General features: G+C 42.1%; 2 protein-coding genes across 18 annotated transcripts in view; one reads left to right on the forward strand and one right to left on the reverse strand.

The window, feature by feature from the left end:
• Positions 1–7,741, reverse strand: part of NUP205 (nucleoporin 205) — a 60,770-nt gene extending 53,029 nt beyond the window's left edge. The window contains exons 1-2 of the mRNA XM_046914777.1: positions 7,273–7,741; positions 6,108–6,270 (exon numbers count right to left, since the gene is read on the reverse strand). The gene's annotated coding sequence lies outside the window, so the exon portion shown is untranslated. The remainder of the gene's footprint in view (positions 1–6,107; positions 6,271–7,272) is intronic.
• Positions 7,742–7,800: 59 nt separating this feature from the next.
• The window catches only part of CNOT4 (CCR4-NOT transcription complex subunit 4), a 70,713-nt gene continuing 54,311 nt past the window's right edge, over positions 7,801–24,202 (forward strand). For 8 of the 17 annotated variants that reach the window (XM_040696128.2, XM_040696156.2, XM_040696144.2 and 5 more), the window contains exon 1: positions 12,822–22,831. In XM_040696128.2, coding sequence (XP_040552062.2) covers positions 22,620–22,831 — 212 coding nt within the window. In that variant the 5' untranslated portion in view covers positions 12,822–22,619. Of the gene's footprint in view, positions 7,948–8,096; positions 8,174–12,821; positions 22,832–24,202 lie in introns of those variants that run through there. The other 9 variants (XM_015284783.4, XM_015284807.4, XM_015284797.4 and 6 more) reach the window with 3 other exon arrangements.

The raw sequence follows: 24,202 nt of genomic DNA on the forward strand, positions 1-24,202 counted from the left end.
CCCACAGAGCAAGTGTCACTGAGTGTGATGTATGTTCTTGCACAATGCTTCTGCCAACATCCTTCTCAACCAGATCATGGCTGGAGGAAGCTTACCTGCCAGAGCCGGCCAGCATGAGCACTACTGTGGTGGGACAGGAGGAATCACCTTTCAGGTTGCCTTTTGTTGCATGTGGTAACATGAACAAGCTAACCAAATTCAGACTTGCACACCTTACAGACAGTAGTGCTGTCGGTCTGCTCTTCTGCAGCCACAAGCTCTCTGCAGGCTGTGCTGCCAGGGCTCACTATGAAAGCTTCAAAGAGGGCTTAGAGCAACCATCCTTTTGAACCTGTGCGTGCTGAATTTCTTGGAGACTTCCCTCATGAACTCTTTGCCTCATGACACACACAACTACTGAACTGTAAAGGCCTATAAAAGAGTCAGACAAGTCATGAAAACCTAAGGCGGCTCTATTTATCCTCTTAATTCCTCAGTTATCTGAGATGAAAGGTACCATTTAAAGGTGGATGCTGTGTCATAACCAAGTTTTCATAAGGATTTACTCTACTCAGAATATTAGCCAAGTGCCTTTTACAGTTTTGATTGTTCAGTCACATCAACAATTAAAAGGCAGCGCTTAATAAAACTCAATTAGGCCATCAAGTTTGCTTTTGTATAGGCGTATAACAGAACCATTGTTAGTCTTCTAGCAGTTTCACTTCAACAGATTTTGAGGCCTGCATTCTGTGTTTCTACTCTTTGACTTTCCATGAAAATAATTTTATCTCAATAGATTGATACTGTACATATTCAGCTGTTTTAAAGTGAAATCCACATTGGTGTTTTCTCTTACTAAATTGAAACAAGAAGCTTGTATTTTAACTAGATCTTGGAGACAAAACATTAACTCACTCATCTTCATTAGGATCTCAGCTGAGATGACATACTGTTTACCCATCCTGAGGTGAGAAGATACAACTTCATTCCAGTGAGGTGTGAGAGATCTCCCTCTGATTTCTGCACCTTTGAAGTAGGACAGCAGTGAGTCAAGGTATAAACTGCTCAGAAGAATGAGGAAAGGTATATATTACTCAGAAGGAAGAAAGTCCAGTGTCTAGATTCCTATCTGCAAAGAGGACTAAAGAAGAAAGCAACTAGCAGCTCACTTCCCTCATGTCCCTAATTTTGGCACAGTCTCATTACCAAAGTGGGAAGGAGCAGGCTGCCCACTGGCTCCTGATGCTCTTATTCTGCTGGTTCTGTGCAGGAGGGTGAGGAAAGTGCCTGCCCACAGGTGAGCTGAATGGATACCTCTGAAGGGCAACAAAGATGCCTATGTGCAGGTAACCTATAGCAAAACCGCCTCTTACACATCACCCCATGCATCTTGTTCTACAGCAAATTCCCTGCTTTCTCTAAGGCCCAGCAAAGAGAGAGATTGTATGAAGTGCTTCAGGCAAGAGTAACACAAGACATTAGCAGTGGAAGTGCTGTACAGAAGATGGTCCCTGCTCTCAGTGGCTCTCGGTCCAGTACTGTTGTGCCACCAGAAGAGATGCTCAAGGGGAGGTGGAGCAGAAGGAGACGAGCAGAGTAGCACCAGGCACACAGCATAGCCTTTGCTCTGTCAGCACGTCAAGTGCAGGCTGTTAAGAAGAGGCAATGTTCTCTATCAGAATCTAAGGACCCAATTTCTCTGTACAACAAGCACATCTATGTCACACAGAGTCTCAGTTGTGGCTCTGCCTATATGCAAGACTGATCTTATTATTCTGGGATCTCTCATTTGTCATCATTACAGTCAGGCTCCTGCAGCTCCTTGAGGAACATACTCATATTTCTGATAAACAAATGCTTCAACTTTCCTATTTAATGTATTATTTTAGCTATCTTACCTACCTAATCTCAGGCTTGTCTCTCTATCAACATTATTTATATAGCATAAAATTAGCTGCAGTAGCTCACGTTCCTTTGCCTAAAGGAAGCAGAGCTGCCTGGAAAACTGCAAGGCTGCAGCTAGAGCTTGGCTGGTGCAATATACTTACAAGCACAGAAGCTGGCCCCTGCCCCTTAGTGCAACATCACACTCCTTGACAGGAGAGCTCCTGCCACTCCTGGCCTGTGCAGAACGTGGACTCAAATGCTGAAAGACTGTGGAAATTCTTTATACTAACACTTCGTGTTTATACCGTGACTATGGAATCAGTGCAGTATAAAGGATTGCGTTTCCCCAAGTCATGCACTTTTTAATTTACTCTCAGCAAATCCCATATGGCTGAGGCATTTTTATAAGAATGCAAGCAATTCTGAGCTCTGTAGAAAATGCTGAGTGTTGCTGGATGCAGGCAGAGAAGGGCAAAGAGAAAAAATACATTCCTTTGAACACACTAATATAGAAGGCAATTAGGGAATACAACAATAATGAGCAATAATTTTCTCTCGTAATGTATGTTGAACTTAAAAGAGCAGGTGAGGACTCACTGAAAACAATAACAAGTAGCATAATGAAGTCCTGTCTACACAGGGATGTTACTTCAAATGCTTTGGATGAGTTGTCTCGCATGTATTCACAGGGATTGTTTTAAAGTGACTGGGCTTTCGTTTTGCATGAATGAAACCCAGGCTTACCAGCTATAAGCTGCACTGAGCTCAGACGAGGATTCTGTCCATCCTCTCAATGATTTTCCCTCATCGCATATCATGATATAGTTTATTTGCTGTCTGGCCCCTGAGTGCCCTCTTCTGTTACAAGATCATCTGGATTAAATCTAGCTGAATGCGGATGGGTTCCTTTGCAATTCCAGCCCCACCAGCCAAATTTGCACACTCCAGAGCACAGCCTCTCTTCTTCCCCTGATACTGTACCATAGGTTGTGTGTAGTAAATCCATACCCAGTTCTGTGACATGCCTTAAGTACCATGATTTGTCAAACTGAATGCAAGGGAGAGGCGTTCCTGAGAGAGGGAACAGTGCCAGCAGAAAGCAAATACCGGTTGGACTACAAGAGCATGAAATGTGTGAGCGAGACCTCCAAGACTTTCCTTTCCAAATGCCCAGAACTGGGTGAGCTGGAAAAGATTAATACAAATCACCACAGGACCCCAGTGTTGTAATGTAGTAATGGGGTTTACAATAGGTGTCAAATGATGCCTCTTCATATGGAGAGTTGTAGAGCTAATGTATTTTTCAAACTTCTACACTGAAATGCAAAGACTGAGGTTACAAAAATGCTTTTTGAAATCCAGATAGATGGTGAGCTTGAAAATGCTGCAGAGCAAAATCCTGCTATCATGTCCTGTATTAGATTGCAGCCCCGCACCTCTAACCCAGGCAATATCCGGATGCCATCAGTGACAGTGGAAATGAGCTGCAGGAACCATGAGTTATCTCCACCAGCTTGGCACTACCTTCCCCAAAATGGTCACTGTGGTCTTCCACAAATGAGAACCCAACCCACGTCCTCACCTCACGCTGCTCGGCTGCTGCTCTCCCTGTCATGCCAAGAGTGTGGAGGCGCTGCAAGAGTTAAAGGGAGCACGGACTGCAGGGCAGGCTTGCCGTTAACAGTGAAAGCAGAGAAAAAGCAATAGCAGATTTACTTTGGCTCATGCTACGTTCAGCACGCTGCGCTCTTAGCTCCTTTCACATTTTATGAGACAAATTACCAAAATTAAGCATTTCAAAATGCTGAGATTATGAGACGCTTAAAATCAAATCTTTACCAGTATAAAATTCTTGGATTTGGGCCAGTTGCTCTGAAGTCTGTTCCTTTCTAGTGCACATGGTGCTGACCTGCATGTGCTATCAGAGATGTAAATGCAAAGACTGCATTCCATTTCAGTATTTTACTATTTTACTATCACACAGAGCAGGGCAATGCTACCTTCCTGATTGTCAGTATGATGTCTCTCATTTACTTCTGCAGTTAAATACGTTTCAGTACCCTTCTGTGCAATGCTGAATTCCTTTCTGAGCTATCCACTGCCTTTTTTGGTATGGCTTTTTCCTCATCTCTTGGAAACACACTTCAAGGTAACGTCCCTGCCAACACGCACATAGAACTAAAAGCTTGAATCCTGTTGCTGGTCAGCTCTCACCAATTCTGGATCTTCTTCTCTCCTTCCCATTCCAGCAGCAGCACAGGCTTTCTATAGCAAGGTCACGTGAAGTGGGAGGCATCCTACTTAGTTGAACACCACTGCCTTCCCTGGGAACAACAATTTCCTAGGGAAGCCCAGGCTGAAGAAGCAGATGGTAATGACATCCCAAAATTGAGAGAAAAAGGAAACCTATTATCATTGGCACTGTGTTCTGTGTAGAAATGACAAATATTTGCAATTTGTCTCTGGCAATCGAGGCACCATAATGATGACGAACATGAGCCCTGCAAGCTGCGTGAGGCATGAAAAAATGTTTCAAAATAGAAAAAGAGAATAGGAAGGAGATGTTCATGGCTCCTCTGAATGGCTTTTAGCACAGGAACCAGAAGGCACCAAAAGAACTGGAAGAATGCTTGTGACAATTTGTGTTCACTTACATGCAAGTATCTAGCTTCAGAGGAGGCTTGGACAAGGAAAGCAACACACAAGGAAATTTGCTAGAAATTATGCAGAAGGAAAAAAATCTCTGAAGAATATTTAGATGTTATATTCATACTAGTACCTCAAGTGCATACCAAGGTTAATACGAGTAGCAGTGACTTCCTGTAGGTCCCCAAGGATCTCCGTGTCCTTTCCAGAAAACAGGAGTGATTTCTGCTTTCCTTTCCAAAGATAAGTGTACTCAGCACTTAAGGTGTGTCATGCCAGAGCTAAGCTGAGTTAGTAAAGGTCATCATGAAAAAATGGGTAGAGGCATCCCAAAGTTCTCACCTTCCCCTAATAACAAAAGTTCTTAACAAAAAAGAGTAATAAAGATGCTTGTCTGTTATTTGGCTACAACGCATTCATTTTTCACCTCTATATTCTCTGGCTTAAGAAAGAGCAGAACAAAATCCCTCATCCTGTTTTCCTGAGCAGTTTGGACACTTCCTCCTTCTCTCATAGATTTTGAGCAAGACATAGTGAACATCTGTCACTTGCAGCAAATATTGATCAGTGTCTGCATGGCTCCTCCACCTGACCTTCAATTTGCCAACAAAGTCCTTGTTATTATTCTGCAGTTACTTGGAACAGTTATCCAGTTCCTTTCTCCAGCACATTTGCCCAGTAAAAGGCACCATCAGCCTGAGAAGCAAAAAGACATCTGAGTCTCCCAGAGTGACAAGAGGAATGGCAACACTGTTAACATACGCAGCAGTCCAGGGAACAATTCTTATTTTTGATGCAATAAATTCGTCCGAATTTCTAAAAATCCTGTCATCAACTATTGTATATCATCCAGTATCATTTATGAATTTCTCACTGCAATCTATGAGACTTTACAGAAACTTGAAAAAGTCTTCCTCTCCTCTCCTCTCCTCTCCTCTCCTCTCCTCTCCTCTCCTCTCCTCTCCTCTCCTCTCCTCTCCTCTCCTCTCCTCTCCTCTCCTCTCCTCTCCTCTCCTCTCCTCTCCTCTCCTCTCCTCTCCTCTCTTTCTGTTTATGAAACTTGCAGCATTAAACAGGTGCCCCCGCCCAACCACAACTTCCAGCACAACTCGGGAACATCAGCTTTCCAAATGTTGAAGGATTTTCTCCATCCTAGCATGCTTGAAGGTCACACGTGGCCTGTATTTCCAGCACTCTGACAGACCAGGGCCATTCCAGCTAGCAGCACCTATCCAGTTGACTATTCAGATGGCAGCTGGTGCAGATGCCTTGCAGAGCTTACCATCTTGAAGTCCTCATGTATGTACTCCTCATCCAAACCAGGCATGGGCAAGAATTACTCTGATCATTTGGATACATATCCTTACTCTAGCTGATAGGCTGGATATGGAAATGATTTTTTAGGAAGTCTTCCCAGACCTATTCAAAACAAATGAAGAATAAACCTTTCCAAAGGCAACTAACATGTCAAAATGGGACCGCGTAAGAAAAATCTATCAAAACAATGACAATGACTTAAAATCAAGAAGATAATTAATGTAAGGACATCTTACATCTAACAGTGGCCATGAGATGGTCTACTGAATTATTCTTACCAGATTAAGGCAGGGCTATGGGTAACTTCCAGTAATGCCACTCAAAGCAATCTTCACCCATGAAGGCAATTTTCAGATTATTATTGGATGGTGCTGAAATCTGTGTTCATGTGGGGCTCGAGCAAAGGAATATGAACAGCCACTTAGGAAGGGAAAGTCCCCTCTATAGTGGATTAAAAAAAAAACACAGACAATCTTAACTCTGACCCATGAATTGCAGCTTTTAGATACATTCTTTTAATTCATCTTCTAAATAAATTTTGGACTTCTATTCAACAGAACACATTGCCAGGTATTAGGTGTGTCACCAATTAGATTATTTATGTAAGCTACTTACATAATAGACACTTCTGGAACCTAATGGTTTATATAGGGCTTGACACGGAAACGTGCATAATATACACTTTTTCAGGCATATATTATTTTTATGTATATGTACTTCAATTTGATTACTATGTAGCTCTATATGTGATGTATGTGTTCCAGTTGAATATATAAGCAAACAAGGACTTTCTCACATAGTAAAGCTGTTTCAATTTCACTGCGTGCTTTGTTTCCAAAAGAGCACTACATTTGAGTTACCTATGTCAGGACGAGTAATGGAAACGATTTATTTTTATGCGATCTGTAGCCAGAAGTAGTAAAGTTAATTCACTGAGCTTTCCTGGTACAGATATGCTTATATCAATATAAAAAGTTATACGCATGAGGTAACGTTAGCTTGTCTCAGGAAGAACAAGCCGTGTCAGCGTGAGGCACTTCACTGCCAGTGGAGCACATGGTTCAGGGTTGTTCAACACCTTGAATTCAAGGGTGAATCACAGAATATTCCAAGCTGGAAGAGACTCATACGGATCAGACCTTACGTCTGAGAGTGATGTTAAATGCTCACTGAACTCCGGCAGCTCAGGGCTGTGCCCACAGCTCTGGGCAGCCCATTCAAAGCCCACCGCCCTCAGGTGCAGACCCTGTCCCTGACCCCCAGCTGCCCCTCCCCTGACACAGCTCCATGCCGTTCCCTCGGGCCCTGTCGCTGTCACACAGAGCAGAGCTCAGCGCTGCCCCTCCGCTCTCTGTGAGGAGCTGCAGCCGCCATGAAGGCTCCCCTCAGCCAACCGAGGGCAGGTGAAGAACATCCCCGTGTCACTGAACAAAGCAGCCATACCAGCACGCCGTGTGACAGCCGCTCCGGCACGGCCCCCTCTCCCCTAGCAGCGGCTGAAGTAACCAAGCCCGTATGAGTTCCCGTCAGCACGGAGACCAAAGGCAAGGGAGAGATTCCTTCCTTCAGAACGGGCAGGAAGGAAGGATGCTTCGGTCAAAGTTACTCACGGCCGCTACACACGAAAACACAATTTCCCTGGATTTTGCAACTCGAGAGAGCAAACCAAGCGCACGCCAGTTCCCGCGTCGCTGCTTTCTGCTTCGAGCGGGCAACGGACCCGGGATATCCGTCACCGGTAGCGGCACTCCGGCCCGGTGCCGACGTCCTCACGGAGGAGCGGGGGGGACGTGACGCAGTAGCGGCCCGGGGGGGTCTCCGGCGCTCCCCGGCGGCGGCGGCGAACCGTCCGCGCGCGGCCCGACTGAGCCGCCTACAACTCCCGTCGCGCCCCGCGCCGTCGCCGTCGCTCTCCGTCCCCGCGGCCGCCCCCCGCCGTTGCTCCCCGCCCACTGTCGGCGGCGCAAGCGCAGGAGAGGCGGCGTCCAGGGCAAGTCTCCCTAATGTAAGATGGTGGCCGGGCTGGCAGCGGAGCGCCCCGAGCTCGGAGATTCCCCGTCTCTCGCCTAAAGGTCGTCGGAGCAGCCGCCCGAGCGCCCGGCCGGCCCGCCGCCACAGGTCCCGCCTCGGGAGCGCCGCTGCGGTTTCCTCCCCGCGTTTCTCCTCGCCTTCTCTCGCCTTCCCTCCCCACCCTTCTCCTCCTCCTCCTTCTCCCCTCTCCTCCTTCCCCGCACGCTCACCCACCGCCCGCCCCCGCCGGCCCGGCCGCCGCCGCCGTCGGGCAGCGCCGCGCAGGGAGAGCCGCGCACACGCTCCGCGGGCCGGGCAGGGACGAGGAAGGCGGGTGAGTGCGAGCCGAAGGCCGGGCCGGGGAAGGAAGGAGGGAGAGGCGAGGAGGAGGGGGGGGGGGAGCCGAGCCGAGCCGAGCCGAGCCGCTCTGCCTACTAGAGCGCCGAGGCTTCGCCGGGACGGCGCAGGCCTCAGCCCACCCCCCCGGGCCGGCCCTGGCGGCGGGGGGACGCGCCGGGCCGGGGCGGCGCGCGGAAGGGCCCGGCCGGGCGGGCAGGGCGCGGGGTGGCGCCTCCCGGGCCGGGGGCGCGGGGCGCGGGGCAGGGGCCGGGCCGGGCCGGGTGCTGCGCCCGGAGCCGCCGGGCCTCCCTCGCCGGGCGCCCGCCGCCTCCCGCCCCGCTGCCACCGGCCGTGCGGGGAGGCCGGGCGCGGGGATCGCAGAGCGATTCGCTTCGGGGCTGCGTGGAAATTTCCTCTCTCCTCTCCTTCCTCCTCCCTAGAGCTGTGGGCTCCATTTGTTCTTATGATTTGCACTTTTTTTCTTTTCCTTGAAAGAGAGGCAAACAGATGGTAAATGGCAGCGTCTTGTTTTTCGTGTTATTTCGGACCGTCCGTGTAACCTCCCGAGATCTGTCTGTTAGTAGAATAATCGGTATGTAACTTTCCGTCTCCGACTTGCAAAACACTGCGAGCTCTTTCCATTTTGTGCCTCGGCAGAGGCAAATGACAGGGCTGCGTGCGGACCCTGCGCCGGCTTCCAGTGGCTGTCAGAGCTCTGCCTGCCAATCTGAGCGAGCCGCTGCCGGCTGTGTGTGTGTGCAGGAGCAGGGAGGGAGAATATGCTGGATAATTGCCTCAAAACATTTCTTTACTGTACCTGAAAGGATGTAATTGGCCTCGGCTTAGATATGTGTGTCAGCACGGTAATACCAAGCGTGTAGTTTGCAGCAGAAAGTTCTCTTTGGACCATATGCTAATGTAAGCAAAGTCCTCAGCAGGTTAAAGCTGTGGACGCTCTCGGCCTGCAGATGTTAGCTCACCCCTGCCCGAAAGTTTCAGAAGTTACTGTTGGCCAAGCATATGTTTACTGAGCCTGTACCGATTTCTGACTTGCTGGGTTTTAACTCTCTGCATTTCATTTTAGTTTTAAGATGTCTCCGCTTGAGCATCCCTGTACTTTGCCTTCATACTCCTCACATGAGGATTGACGTGAGCAGAAGACAAACTCATACAGACAGACGAATACACAGAGGAGTAATAACGCTGCTGTCCTCCCTGTATTCCTGTTTGTTTCTTGGTAGCTTTTTTCCTTTTTTTGTTAATTACAGTCTTACAAAGAGCAGAGAACTAAACAGCTGTTTGGTTTGAGTAGAGGAGTTGTTTTCAGATGGCCTTCAAATACTCAAATGTGTGTCTGATTTCTTAGCGTCTCTCTAATGTGTCTGAACCCTAGGCTATGCTCTAGTTCACTCAGTTGTACCTTAAGCCTTTGGGACTCTGTGATAGTTCCTAGCTCATGAGCAAGATGAACACATGTAAGTGTTTAGAAATGCTTGGCAGTTGAACTTGGCTGAATTGCAACCAAAGTTCATTCTAGGGGAAGGGATTGTTTTGGAATGGGGGAATACAATGATAAAATGATCTGTGCTGTGAACTTGCTGTTTCTTCAGGTGCCTCTTTTTACTTTTTTTATGATGACTCTTGGATGATCCTAACAGCTGCTTTCTTTCCAGAGGAAAGGTGGTGAGTGCCTTTCAAGAATAACACTCAGTTAACGCATTGGTACCTCTTCTTCAGAAAGTTTAGGAACTGCTAGAGAGTGCCCTCTGAATGAAGGACTTGGGGAGAGAATATGCATGAGCATGTGGCTTTTTATCTATTCTTCATGGCTGTTGTTCAGGAAAGTTAGGGTAGTCTGTACGTAAGTGAAACATCTTGAGATTACTCTGACCAAGATCTTAAGTATGGGCCTTGAAGGCTTAACTTTAGCAGCTCTCTCAAAATTTTGCCTACCTCTTTGAAATAAACGAGATTATTTCAGATAGCAGTTACCTGTGCTTACGAAACATCTTCGTGGTGGCTGGTTTAGGCTGTGGCCTAAGGCCTCTTAGGCCTTGGTTGACTACTTTCATTGCCCAGGTAAGGTGAGGCTGAGCGCTAGTCCTTACCACAATGAAAGGAGATCAGTTGCCCAGCAAGACCACTAGCATCAAGGCTTGCTGCACTTTCACATGGAGAATGGTGCCTCAGGTTGTACAGACCGCAATTTGTCCCACTTGAATTTGTGTAGTATTCTTCCTGTGACAACTCTGTACAAAGATTGCCTAGCTTACATTTCTTTCTGATTTTTCTACTGAGTGGAGTCAGTTAGGATTTTGGTGCTTTCTTTGCTTTTTAGCCTGCATCTTTGGCCTGCTTCATCTTCTGGGAACAGTGTGAGGAGTCGAGACTTAGTGAATAACTAGACATATCTTTGGGCCTCTTTTTGTTCTTGGAGAGTAGTCTGGGAATTGGTACCTTTCAAGCATGGTTTAGCATTTGTTAATGTGTTAATGGTTGTAAGCAGTTAAAAGATTTGGAAGCTGAAGTTGGGCAGGCATTGGGGTGCTGCTCAGGTCTTCTGGTGTTGCCTGTAAGTAAATTGGGAAGGCAATGTAAGAGTCTAGCAGGCAGTATTGAGTATAAGCTCTGTGAGTGAAAGTGTGTATATGTTCTTGTGTTAAAATGTTTGGATCTGTTAGGTGCATATTTTCATCAAACTGGGTTTTATTATGTCATATCAGAAACTTTGTGTGTTTGGTTTTGTCAGACGACATTTGTCTTGACGAAGAGTCCCTTTAAACTTGCACTTCTTGTTGCAGAACTGTATTAAACAGTCCCACTAATTTAGTGTATGTTCTGATTTCTGGTTCTGGCTAGCTGTTATTAGACTCTTTACTCCAGCTTAAAGAAAGGAATCAGTGTTCAGAATGGTGATTTCTCCATAGCACTTAGATCAAGTAATTAGGCTTGGTAGCCTTTTTTTTGTGCAGGTGGAGTACTGTTTCTTTTCCTTCCCCCTGGCTGTTCTGGGATCATGGCAAATCCATGCTATTTTCTGTAGGAGGTCTTTCACTTCAGTGGGACTTATACGTGCTCAGGAAAACACTTGTGTACAAAGTACTTTATATACATGTTATCTTTCCATATGGTGTTACAGCATGTGCATGCATCCAGAAGCACTCCAAAAGTACAGGGCAGAGAATGACACTCCTTCTCATCTCTTCTCTGTGAATCTTACAAGCTCTGTGCTGTATTCTGGAGCAGGATATGATAGAATTAATTTCATAAGAGTGAATTGATCACTTGAGTGTTTCTATCACTTACTTGCTCTTTTGCTGGTTTTCAGACTGGGGGACGGGGTTAAGGTCAAATAATGTATTCTGTGCATCTTCTAGTCGGTGAGTTTAAAGATGGATACAAAGGCCAAGCAGGTAAATTACTGAATTTGGTGGAAGCAGAGCTTAGCTCTGGGCTGGGGCTTGTTTCCAGAGCAGTACTGTGTGCTTCTACCAAGATATTCTTTCTTAAAGAGGAAGATGGCAAAACTTCAGTCGTCTGTGAATGACTTTCTCCTGCCGTCCCAGCATCATTTCTTCAGTCTTGCTGCTCTCTCAAGAATACGAGATAGCTAACGTGAAGTGAAATTTCAATTGAATGCAATATCTAATGTAAAATAACAGCAATATTGAAGTTTTGGTTGTGAGATGAGAAGTTCCTTGATGTAGCACAGATGTCTGGACTGTGTCTTTTAGGTTTGTTACTTGTCACAGCAGTCCTTTATTGCAGGAAGGTAACGTTGCTGTATCTTCTATCTGAGGGCAAGTACTGGTTAGCAGCACTAGGAATGTAATTTCAATTCTTGACACTGGATTTCTGCTAATGAATTCTGAACAGAATCACAGGAACTTTGTAGGAGTGACAAGAGTAAGTGAGAAAGTTCTGTGGCTTTCAAGCAGTGCTTCATTCCTGCTACTACTTCAGCCCACTTTCTTAGGCCTCTGTGGTGAACTGCAACCTAATTTTCTGGTTCTGACAGCTGAGTTGTAATCTCTTCCTCCCTGAACAGAAGGGGCTTTCCCAGTTTCTCATTGTGGATGTTCTTTAACAGTTTGTGTCATGTAAAATTTGTTACCTGCCCTTTTAGTTGCCACTTTTCTGTATCTTGCTTGTAGTAGGGCAGAAAACGCGGCATACAAAGTCTTCCCAACTTCTCACTTTTCCGTAGCACTAAGCTGGCAGCAATTTAAGAACAGTGAATTCAATAGATGAGACTTGTGAGAAGCACATGTTAAGCTTATGTTAGGCTTTCTGTCATGACTGTAGATTTAATGTGAAACTTGTTTGAATGATGTGTATTAGTTCTAATGTGTAGGGGCTAAGGCTGAAAGAACTGTGAAGTGCTGTATCTGCTTCTGAAGTAATTCTATTACTTCAAATCGTGTTACAGTAATTTACCATTTTAAAATACGTATGTTTAACAGTTTGCATGCAGGAATGGAAGGAAATAACGATGTAAATACCTGCTTTGGCATTGCTGACCTGAGGGAGTTTCAGTGATAAAAGTTTGGATGTAGGTGATGTGCCAGATAGGTAAGCATGGTGACTCATTCAGAGTTCCTGGTTTGCAATCCATCTTTGAAATTAACAAAAAAAAAAAAAAAGAGGAGGGGGTGGGAGTGAAGTACGTACTGATCCACACTGGGTGTGTGGGGAAAGTGCTCAACTGCTTTTCTTCCATCTACATTCTCTACAAATGTAATGAATGAAGACAGGTATAAGTGGCTACAGAAATACCTATCTGTTCGAGACCTAAAGCTTCACTGTGATCTGTAGAAGTTTGGGCTGTTGGATGGTTCAAAAATAGAAACTCTCTCCTCTGAACAGCTACTGCTTCATTACATATGACTTTATTCTTTTACTTTCTTTTGATGAAATCTAGAATTCGTTTTCAGTATCTTATTCATTAAAAAAAAAAAAAAGTGTCCTCTGAGAGCTCCTAAACTAGCATCAAAAGAAAGGCCAAAACTTGCTAGGTCAAAATCAATTTTTATAGGTCATCTCACCTTATAGTTAATGAGTGCATTTCCCCCATCAGTATGAAATGTAGGGGCCCCTAAACTGCTAGAATTGCTTAAAAGCCCTAGTCCAAATGAAAAAGGGACCCAGTAACATTAATCCAATTTGTCTTGTGACTTAATCTTGCTGCTGTTTATTGTACAACTGCTGCTCCTCTGAAGCAGCCCCCTTTACATATGCTTCAGCTGTTTGTTTAGCAAGTTCAGTCCCTCCTCCTAAGACAGTAGGTTTCCCTTCTACATAACTTCATCTTTAGTTAAGGGTCAAGGAAGTTGTAACTGAGGAACCGTGTTTGAAAAGGTGTAGCTGCTTCTTGTCTCTTAAAGCTTCTTTGCTAATACTTTCATTTAGTGAAGTGTATACTTAACATATTAATGTTGTGGTTTCAGTTATTGGTGAGCTGGTTCTAGAGCGCTAGGTGGTAAGCCTGAAAATAGAGGATGATGATCACTGGTGGCTTTCTTTAGCATAACTGTTAGTGTATGTTGAAAATAAGAAAGAACAGCTGGGAAACTTAAGGGAATGCCAGCTAAAAAATCATCAAGGCTGTCTTCTGCACATAGGTAGTCATCTTCTGGCTCACGTACAGTTTCTTTTGTCTCAGATAGTAGTTACAACTGTAAGCGTGCTCTGAGGTAGGTCCATTCTCTTGTTGACATCAGTGTAGTGGCTTCCTGCTCTAATTGAGCCCTCTTAAAGCCATTAATTTCTTCTTGCTTATGGTCTCATTTTGATTTAACCTTCCAGGCTCGTGATTCCCTGGGGGTGGGGCAGTGGCATACCTTGTACAACAACTATTGCTCTGGTTACTACTATATAAATACATAGCACAGTGAAACTTGGTAAGAACCAGCTGCGTTGTGTGACCATATGACTCCTTGACAGCATTAAGAAAACACCTTACCTCAGCTGGAATCTGCTTTGAAATGATTCTGTAGACAGCAGTGTCTTTTTCTGGGCGAGAAATTAGAGAGCATCCTCTAAGTCAGACCTGCCAACAGTGTAAATGTTGGTGAGGCTTCCTTACTGTTGTATTCCTCTTGTATATTTTTTCCTTTAAAAATAAAAAATAAAAACATGGCTGTTAGACTTCTCTCAAGGCAGTTATTTGAATCTTGTGTGTCCTCTGGTTAGTTTACATCTGACATGAGCTCAAGCTTCTGAAGGTACCAAATTCAGTTGCTTTTGCTCAGTAAGAATTCAGAGCTGTCTGTTAGCCTGGGAGGAAGCAAATAAAACCTGTGAAGTAAAGCCACAGCACTTAAAGAATATGCTGGGCAAGTGCATTTGCAGTGCAGTTGAGCTTCTATGCTTTTTATAGTGTATCTATCATAGTCTGGCAGATTCTTTTTTTTTTTTTTTTGGAGATTGAGTTCAGTGTTTTGTACATATCTAATAACTTCTTGAATTCACCTATGTGAACGAAAGCAGTTCCACATAAATTAGTGCAAGGAATTTATCTAAAAAACGGTACTCTACATTTCACTGAAGTTTGTGGAAGTTGGTGCTCTGCTTTTGAGTGTTTCTGTTTTAGAATATGTATAGTTCTTCTTTCTGCCCAGCCTTTTTAGAAAACAATCTGGAGAATGATGTCCCTAGGATACTTCTTGATGTTCTCCCTTTTTTTTTTAAGACAGCTGTTTTGTAGGTGACTGTCTCTAGAATTTGTTTGAAGATAGCCTTTATGCTGTAGTAAACAACTATGTACTCTTCCCCATTGAGTTAAAGATGCTTCCCTGAATGCAAATCCTGATATTCCTCAATGTTGTTTAGTAACAGATATGTATTTCCCTGAACAGCAGAAGATTGTAGCTCGTGTACCAGACATGTGGGAGGCAGGATTTATGATAGCTTTGTGCAGTACTCTCTCAAGATCATCTCTCTGGATTTATAGCAGTTGTGTGGAGTGAGAGTGATAGGAAGATTCTTCCATCCTCTGAAGCTTACCCTGCCTCTAGGTTGAATGTATGAAGTTTGGTTTGCTTTCTGAAATATAATTCTTTTTTTCAAAAAAAGAAAAATGATGTCTATAGTAAAGCTTCAACTTTAATCAGTTTTAGACTTGACTACTTGAAAGTGTGTATGCCTTCTGATTGTTAACCTGTGAATTCTTGAAGCTTGCTAGTATTTATCGTATTGGAGATGCGACCTTCTCTTGTAGGCATTGATGCAATGTTCTTATCTGGAGTCTTTAAGCTCCCATCTCCAGTTAGAATAAAAATTTCAAATTATTCCAAGTCCTACCAAATTTCTGCTCAAAGGAATTGAACTTGGTTCCTTGTAGTGTAACTTACCCAGATTGTCTTGTGATTGTAGTTAAAGCCTTTATCTTCATTTGTATACTGTCTTAGAATTTCTTATCCTTAATTCTCTTTGGTAAAAGTGAATGGTAATTGATAATTTCTGAGACTTGTTGTCTCAAATGCCTAGGCTCTGCTCTGCATTGTTTTTGTTGCAGTGACAATCTTGTTAGGCAAAGAAATGCTGAGTTAAGTGTAATATTTCATTTTCTAAAAGGTATATTTTATAGAAAACTAAGACGTATGCTAAATTAGTAGAAAAGCTAGGAAGTGAGTGGCTACTTCTGAAGTAGATTTTACTCTGGAATTACTAGTTATTCTCCTTTTTGCCCCAGCAGTGTCTTCAGGAGATGTGAGGTTCTGAACTACAACCTGGTCAAAAGTGAACAGGGAGAATAAACTTTTTAGGGGGAAGTTGTTATGTTTAAGCTCTTGATATGGTTCCAGTTTAATGTGAGATGTCTTTTTTGTTCTTTTCCCTACAAAGTAAAACTTAAAACATTCTTTTAAAAAACCAGTAATAGTCCCAAAATGTGTTTGAGTGTGGCTATGACAAGGTAGACATTTATGCTTTCACTGTTGTGTGAGCTGTGACAGTGAATCTTTTGAAGCAGCATCCTACTGTTGTCTGTCTCAAAAGTGACCTAAGCACAGTGTTCTTATTTTCCATGGTTAAACCAAACTGAGTCAATGTTTTTCTTTGGCCAGTAGAACAAATGTGTCACTGGTTTTATTTGATACTCCATTTTAGCTAGTTGTGCCGGTGTTCTACCCAGCTAATTCCTCTAAGTTGCTAAGAGATAGTTTAATGTGTGGAATGAAATCTACTGAAGAATTCCAGATTTTGGAGAAGACCTGTCCTTTGGCACTTTCACCATAAGACAAGAAATAGGTGGTAATTAGACCTTTGGTTTGTTTCAGTAGTATCACAAATCTGGAGACAGTGCTGTATTTGCAGTCACCTTTACCTTCCAGATATACTTACACAACAAAAAAAGTTGAACTGCTTCAATTGTGCATTTTATTGTTACTTTGCTGTTGCTAGCCACAGGGGCTAAAGCTTCAGTTACTTGTGCACTCTTGAGAAGTTCTAAATGTAGGTGCTTAAGTGTAGATATTGTGTCCATTTAAAGTAAAAACGGACTTGTATATGTTAAACTTCTGCTGTAACTTAATAGTTCTGCTGTAACACATGGATTTACGCACTAAGACGGTTCCATTGTGTGACAGCAATCTTTATACTTTATTAGAAGATTCTTTAGTGTAACTTTTTGCACCTGATATTGCACATGCAGGCTTGAATCTGTGATTCAAGAGTATTTTTAAATATCCTTACAGTTAATAGATAAATTCCATTGCATGAAGTTAGATACTACTAAAATGTTTGAAGGAATCAAGGCATTAATTTTTAGTGTTTTGTTTTCTGCCTTAAGTGCTGTATAAATTCAAGTTCTAATGCACTGCTGTGTTGCCTGAGGTTTAAACTGAAAGTATAGGCAAGTTATTCATCTAATATTACTGTATTTCCAAGCCGTTAAGTGCTCCTTTGCCCCTGGTTAACAAACTGACTTGGCTACTCTGTGGTAAGAGGTAAGCATTGTCACTTTTGCAGAAGTCAAGTTTGCTTTCCTCACATGACTCTAAAGATAGCAAGTGAGTCAATGTCTGAAGCAGTGGCTGTGCTGTTTCTCAAGTTTTAGAATGAGGTTGAAGGGACTGAACAATTATTTCTTCTGCTGTACAATTCTTGGTAGCTCAGGAATACGGAATGGTTTTTAAGTAGGTGCAAGGTCTTCTTTGTATTAATTGAGGGTTTATTTAAAAAAAAAAAAGAAAAAGAACAAACTCCTTGGATTAGGAGTACAGACCTTGCTCTGATAGAATCATAGAATCATTCGAGTTGGAACCTTTAAAGCCCATCTGATCCAACCCTCCTGCAACGAACAGGGACACCTACAGCTCAGTCAGGGTGCTGAGAGCCCCTCCAGCCTGACCTTGGATGTCTCCAGGGGTGAGACATCCACCACCTCTCTGGGCAACCTGTGCCGGTGCTTTACTACCTTTACTGTTTTTGTTTGTTTTTGTTTTTTAAGTTTCCTTATACTCAATCTAAATTTCTCACTTTTAGTTTGAAACCATTTCTCCTTGTCCTGTCACAACAGACCCTGCTAAAGAATGTCCTTTTCTTTCTTATAGCTCTCTGTTAGATATTGAAAGGCTGCTCTCAGATCTCTCCATAGCCTTCAGCATATGTCTGCTCTCCTTCAGCTAGGAATGAAAGAAGGAAAGGGAGGCTTCTCTGAGAAGTGTAGAGAAGGTTTCCTGTCAGTTTTATTTTAGTTTTATTTTATTTTTAATGATTGATCTAGTGATTTTAATGATAAACATTGCTGTTTAGCTTTAGCTCTCTCATCATTCTTTTGAGGAAAAAGAGATGGAAGACATCTTGGTTATGGGATTTCCCAGTAGCTAACTATTTCTTATTTTACTTGCTTCACCCGGGAGTGTCTGTGTATAAATAGCTAATACTGTCTCAAAGTATCTTACCATTAGCTTGTTCAATTACTTTGGTGGACTGAATGGAATATTTGGGAAACTGACGTAAACTTTTATTTATAATTGTCACTAGGGCAGTGTGACTTCCCAGAACACTAGAGTGCTTGTGGCTCTTCTGTTATTTCGCTTTATTACTTTATGGTTTAGATATCAGCCCTAGTAATGTATTCTTATTTTCTCCTTGAGAAAAAAAAAATCCTCAGAGTACGCATAGAGATTCTTTCTTAGTTTCTGTGGATCTTATTTACTTCTTCTGATATATCCAAGTATACATATGTATTGACTGTAGAAATCATACTCAGCAGAGCTGTTGTACAGTTGTGGGTCCTGCTAGTCTCTGGGGAAGTGCAGTGTTGGAGAGCAATACTGACTCTGATTCAAACTTCATATTGTAATGTATGACTTGTGCTTGTCATGTGCATCTGGTAGAACTACTTTGCTGAAATTCTATCGATTTGTTTAACATCAGTATGTATCAGTAAGCTGGTACTCTTATCAATGCTGATTTCAGGCATTACAGTATAAGAGGGTGTCAAGACTAGAGCAGGTTCAGTGGAGAGCCATCAAAGCGATCCAGCCACTTTAATGTCCTCTTACACCAGGTGAGAAGAGGTGAAGGGACGTCTTCAGCCTGGAGAATGGACTTCAGTAAAGGGAGAGCTAATAGTGACCACTAATAACTGTGGGCAGGCTGTTGAAAATACTGACCAGGCTCTTCACAGTATGTGGAGGATGGGGTGGGCAAGAGACGGCAGGATTGAGTAAAATATTGGATTTAAGAATAATGTTTCACAGTGAAGATGTCAACCATCGAAGCAGGTTGCTGGAGGAATTTGCAGTGTCTATGTTTGACTACTTCAGTTATCCAGATAGACAAAGCCCTGAGTAGTCTGGACTGATCTTGCTGACTATGCTTTGAGCAGGAGGTTGATTAGAGAGCCTTTTATTTTCTTTCCAGCCTGAATGATTCTGTGATGCTATAACAGAATAGGCACAAAAACTCAAATTCATAAATAGGAAGCTGTCTGTGCTGGCATTTGAAACCAAGTATCAGTTCTGAGCCTATGTTAAGAGCATTAATGTTGATATTGTGGGTTCAGCGGAAGCACAAGAAGGTTTTTAAACTTCAAGGAACTCCTTGAAGTAAACACTGGAGCTTATGGGTGTAATACAGAAAATTGCTGAATTTCTTTCTCTGGATAAGTGTTTTATTTAAAAAAAAAAAAAAAATCAAGAAGCCTGAGCTGATTGCTTAAAAATTCAGTAATTCAGTGCTTGAATTCTCGGAAATGAAGAAACTGTTGCATACACTGTCCATGGTACTGCAGGTGCAGCCTGTGCCCCTCTGCAGCTTTAGTGAGCCTGAGAATGCAGCAGTAGCAGTGGTGGTGGGACTGAAGATGGATAGGGTATGTGTGTGTGTGTGTGTGAGTGTGATTTCTCTTCTTTGTTTTTGTCTCCTGTAAGGTTTTCTTCTCACTTGCCCTTTGAGCTAATATTTCTGTTTGAAGTCTCAGGAGTAGTAACAGCCCTGTTTGTGGCAAAATGCTGGGTTTTGTAGTTGTCTGCTATGTAAAGCATGAGAAAGTGAGCGCACTTCTCTTCTGTTGGTTAAAAAGCACAATTTTATTGTAGATAATCCAAAATAACTTCTACTTGTAACTAGAAGTATACCACAATTTGTCTTACAGCAGAATTTAAAGTCTCAATTTTCTGCTTAAACCAGAACCTTTAAGTACATTGCTAGTGATCTGCAGAGTTATGAATCAACAAATAAAATGTAAAGTTAGCTGTCGAACATTGCTCTGGTGGTACATAGCTTCTGCAGTGTCCCCTGGGAGCATGCAAGCAAGAAAGGAAATCTAGTCCTAGCACCCAAAATGTAATTCTCTTGTTCCTTGAGCTGTGCCTATAGATATTTATAATAGTTACTTTAGGCCTTACAGGTATTCTTTTTTCACGCTTAGGAATTTTCTTTGGGTAATTAGGAAAGCTTTTAAACTATCCCTTTGTTATGATGAAATTGCTGTTAGATGGAAGTATAAGGATACAAATAGAAAATTACTGAAAAAAAATTCTCAAAAAACTGGACAAGAATTCTCGCTTTCTAATTGTTGCACACTATGGTTTCTGGTGGTTTAGTGGCATTTGAAAATGAAAGCTGATTATGGACTAACAAACTAATACAGGTCTTTGTAAAATATTCAACGCCTTTAAAGAAAGCTGTAAAGAAATATAGTGTGTGAGAACTTTTTGCATGTTCAGTAATATTCTTCAATTCTTTGTCCATCAAGCAAGTTTGGCAAGAATAATATAAATAATCATATTCATGTACCTTAGTTATGGTCTGGAGGAATGAGGATGTAGTTTATTCTTCAAGTTGACATTGGTATGTGACTTTTCAACACAAATGGTAACTTAGTGTGGTAAGGGCAAACTGGGGTACTGTATGTACTGGATATCTTGACTGCAGCTGACAGATATGATAAGTAGTTTACGTATCATGGTCACCACTAACCCTGAACTAGATCTGGGCACCAGCTAAAAGGTCAGAGTTCTTAAACTTTCAGTGACTACTAGAGTACTGAAGTTCTGCAAACCACATAATTTTTGCTTTCTTCTGTTTAAAAAAAAAAAAAAAGTAAATGAAGGACAGATCTTCCTCTAAATGCGTAAATTCTTTCTTGGAAGCATTGAACACAACAGTACATTTTTTGTTGTAAATTATTGCCATTTGCCTCCCATGTAACTTATCAGTGGATTAGATTTATATTTTGACTACTGTTAGATATATTGAAAATAAAATTTTAATGTTTCTGTGTCTAAAAGTGCAAAGGTAATGCTTAGCTCAAGTGTTATTTTTGAAGAATGTGTAGGGGGAAACTACTTACGCCACAGAAGTGGTTCTGCACCACAGTCCTTTTATAGTTAATTAGTATAAGAGAGTGATTCTGGAAAAACACAGTGACCTGTAAAGGCTGGAAGAAAGTTGAGAGGCAGACTTGGTTATCTATGTATCTTTATGGTGAGAAGTAAACTTACAAGCTTTTTTTTTTTGTCAATTGATGTATTTTTAGGGCAAAATGCATTATGAGAACTAATTCTAGCCATGAATGACTTCAGTTGAATCTAAAGTACTTGATATCATTTACATATAGATACGTAATAGATTTTGCCATTTATACCTTAAATTAGTGTTGAACCCTGGGCAAGACTAAGTGCAAGGTTTGTAGACATGTCCAAATGGGAAGCAAGTGTGGTTGGGATGTTCAGCAGCCATAATGCTGCATGTTATATGCACAATGTGATAGTTCTGTAATAGGTACTTAAAAAATCTTTGATCCCCTTTTAAACTGCTACAGGATGTTTAATTTACTACACAGATGTAGCATGAAGAGGGCTCTGTTGTCCTCCTCCCTTGTCTGAAAAGACTTGGCTGTTAAGGGTAACTTGTGATGCATTCTCTTGCAAGAGCATCTTAAAGGTCTCTTCTTGCTCTTTCCCGTATTGGTGTAGCTATTGGCTTCCTCTGTAAAGCAATAGTTGATCTTAAACTTTCAAAACAGCCATGCTTCTTTCTGCCTTTTACTGAGGATGATGATGTAAATGATAAATAGTTCTTACACATAATCTTAGTACAATTTTAAAAATGGATTCAATGAACTTTTCAATTTTGGTAAGAATTTAGGACATCAGAATTTGGGAACAAGTGCTGATTATACTAAGGAGCCTATTTATACTTAATAGCAGTCAATAATTACTGAGTTTTGGAAGTACTGTATTCCGTCATCCTATCTCACTGTGCAAAAAGATGCTTTGCTATGAGCTGGCTGAAACTGACACTGAAGATTATTACAGGTGTGCAAGGCTTGGATACAGAGATGGTATCTTGATGTTAAACTAGTATGCCTGTTTATTACTGCCGTTGGTCTAATAAGATACCATCTCAGCCTACAAACCTAGCTATGTCCTTAAACCATGGTGGCTACTTTGGCATAAGAGTATATGTGAGACACCAGGATGTGACTTCTCAGTCTTTGGCAGCTCCAGGACTCTGCAGCAGTGCACAAAGCTAGGAGGAAGAAGAGTTTTCTTTTCCTGTATTTGCATTCTCACCCCTTCTTGTGACTGTCCTTGATCCATGCGCTGCTGTTCAGAAATAGCTGCTGTTATCTCATGCTTTGTTTTTGGTATTAATACACTTGTGTTCAAATACAACAAAGTGACTTGTGATTTGAAGGGGAAAACCTTAATTCTGGGTAATGTTATCTTTTTCTGTCCCATGTGCTGTGGTCTTAATCAAGGAATTAGATGTCTAGTGGCTGTTAATGTCCATTTAATAGTGATTAGAACACTCTTCAGACTTTCACTGCGACTATCTTCCTATGAAAATCAAAAAGCTAAGCTGTAATTTTCATAGAAATGCAACTTTTGGGCAGTAGTACTTTACTTTGGGTCTTCTTGCAGGATTGGTCTTGGGGAGCAGCAAGAGAGCCTGGCAGCTGTTGTAATCTATAATCCTAAGGAATGGGGGCAGTGGGAAGAGCGTCTCTGCTGCTGTCGTCAGACTTTTTCTCCCGGGAGAGGACGTTACTCTTCTATTTCTCTTACTTTGGATTCTTACTTTGGATTTCTTCTCCGTACTGCCTACTCCACCCAGTGAGAGTTTCCTTCCAGACTTTGGGAATTGCGCTGCTGACGTTCCAGCAGCAGCAGGAACACTTCATCCATTTCCAAAGGTTTGCTGTTAGTTTGAGAGCTGGGAATTATCTGACTGGTGTTCTAGTCTAAATTTGGGAACGATGATGTAGTTGAGACGTGCATACATCTCCAGGTTTCAATAAACAGAGTGAAGAAAAGCAGTAAGAAAAGCCCACAAAATTAAAGCTGCTCTTTATTCACTCTGACATTTCATTGCCATGTTAATGTTTTACAGGTGGTTTGAACTACCTGTTTCTTTCTATATGCATTATAGTATAAATTAAACTCTTGATAACATCTGATTTATCTATCTGTATGCACAATGCTGATTACAAGCCTTTTTTTTACTGTAGTACCTAAGGAGAAAAAACTATCCTGTTTTTCACATTCAAATTCTCTTGTTTAAAAAGCAGATAAACTTTTCCTTCTGTTATGTGTTGTACAGATTATTTTATCCTTTCTATTACTGTATGGATCTGGCCTTTATTCAGATATATATTAAAAACTTGGAATACGTAGGCTGTTCCAGTGAGGTGGCTACAGCACTTGCCAGGAGGCAGATAACCTGGGTGCTTTGTTTCTGAACGTGATCCACCCAACCACCAGACCTCAAAGAAAGATGTTCTGTGACTATTTTGTTGATTGGATCTATGGATTTGAGAAACATCTTTTTAAAATATAGAGTATGTCTTTAGTGGTGACTTTTCGTTATTCTGAAAGTGGACATTTTTATTGGAGACAGCAAAAAGCATTCCTTTGCTGTTGGAACATTAATTAATGTTTTCTGGTTGCCCTCTGAAGCACTTAATTGCTATTCAGCACCTTGCAGATGAAGGCTAAACTATGCTGTAAAGTTGCTGTTACAGGTTTGTAATCATACAGTAGCCCACACAAAAGTGACAAGGCATGATGACCCATTGTTGTATTTTCTAACTTCTGCATGCATGTTTCCAGTGGAGTATCTGGTTTAAGGACTACTTTTTGGAGATTTCTCATCAAATTAAGCCCCATGCTTAACTACTCTTGAAAAACAAATACAGCGTGTCAGATTCCAGGTAGTGTTGGCTGCTCTGTGCTTTATAGCTATGGTAATCATAAATGTAAAAAGCAGTCATTTGTAACTCGCTCTGGTTCACTGTCACTCAGCCTCCTGACACCAAGACCATAGAAATTCTCAGCACTAAAACAATAGATTGAGAGGATTACTTTTCTTTTTGAATGCTGCTGCTGAGCTTATTTACATATGCTGGGTTTATTTACATATTAATATTTAAATAGCTTGATTAGTGGGCATATGTGGTTGTATGTAATAAGCATGCATGCCAGCCATTTTCTGTTTTAAAACAGAATTTACAAATGGTTTCCTTTACACTGGTAGTGTTGGTTGTATTTATGAAAAACAGTTTTCG

Source organism: Gallus gallus, chromosome 1, assembly GCF_016699485.2.
Source record: "Gallus gallus isolate bGalGal1 chromosome 1, bGalGal1.mat.broiler.GRCg7b, whole genome shotgun sequence".
Classification (NCBI taxonomy): domain Eukaryota; kingdom Metazoa; phylum Chordata; class Aves; order Galliformes; family Phasianidae; genus Gallus; species Gallus gallus.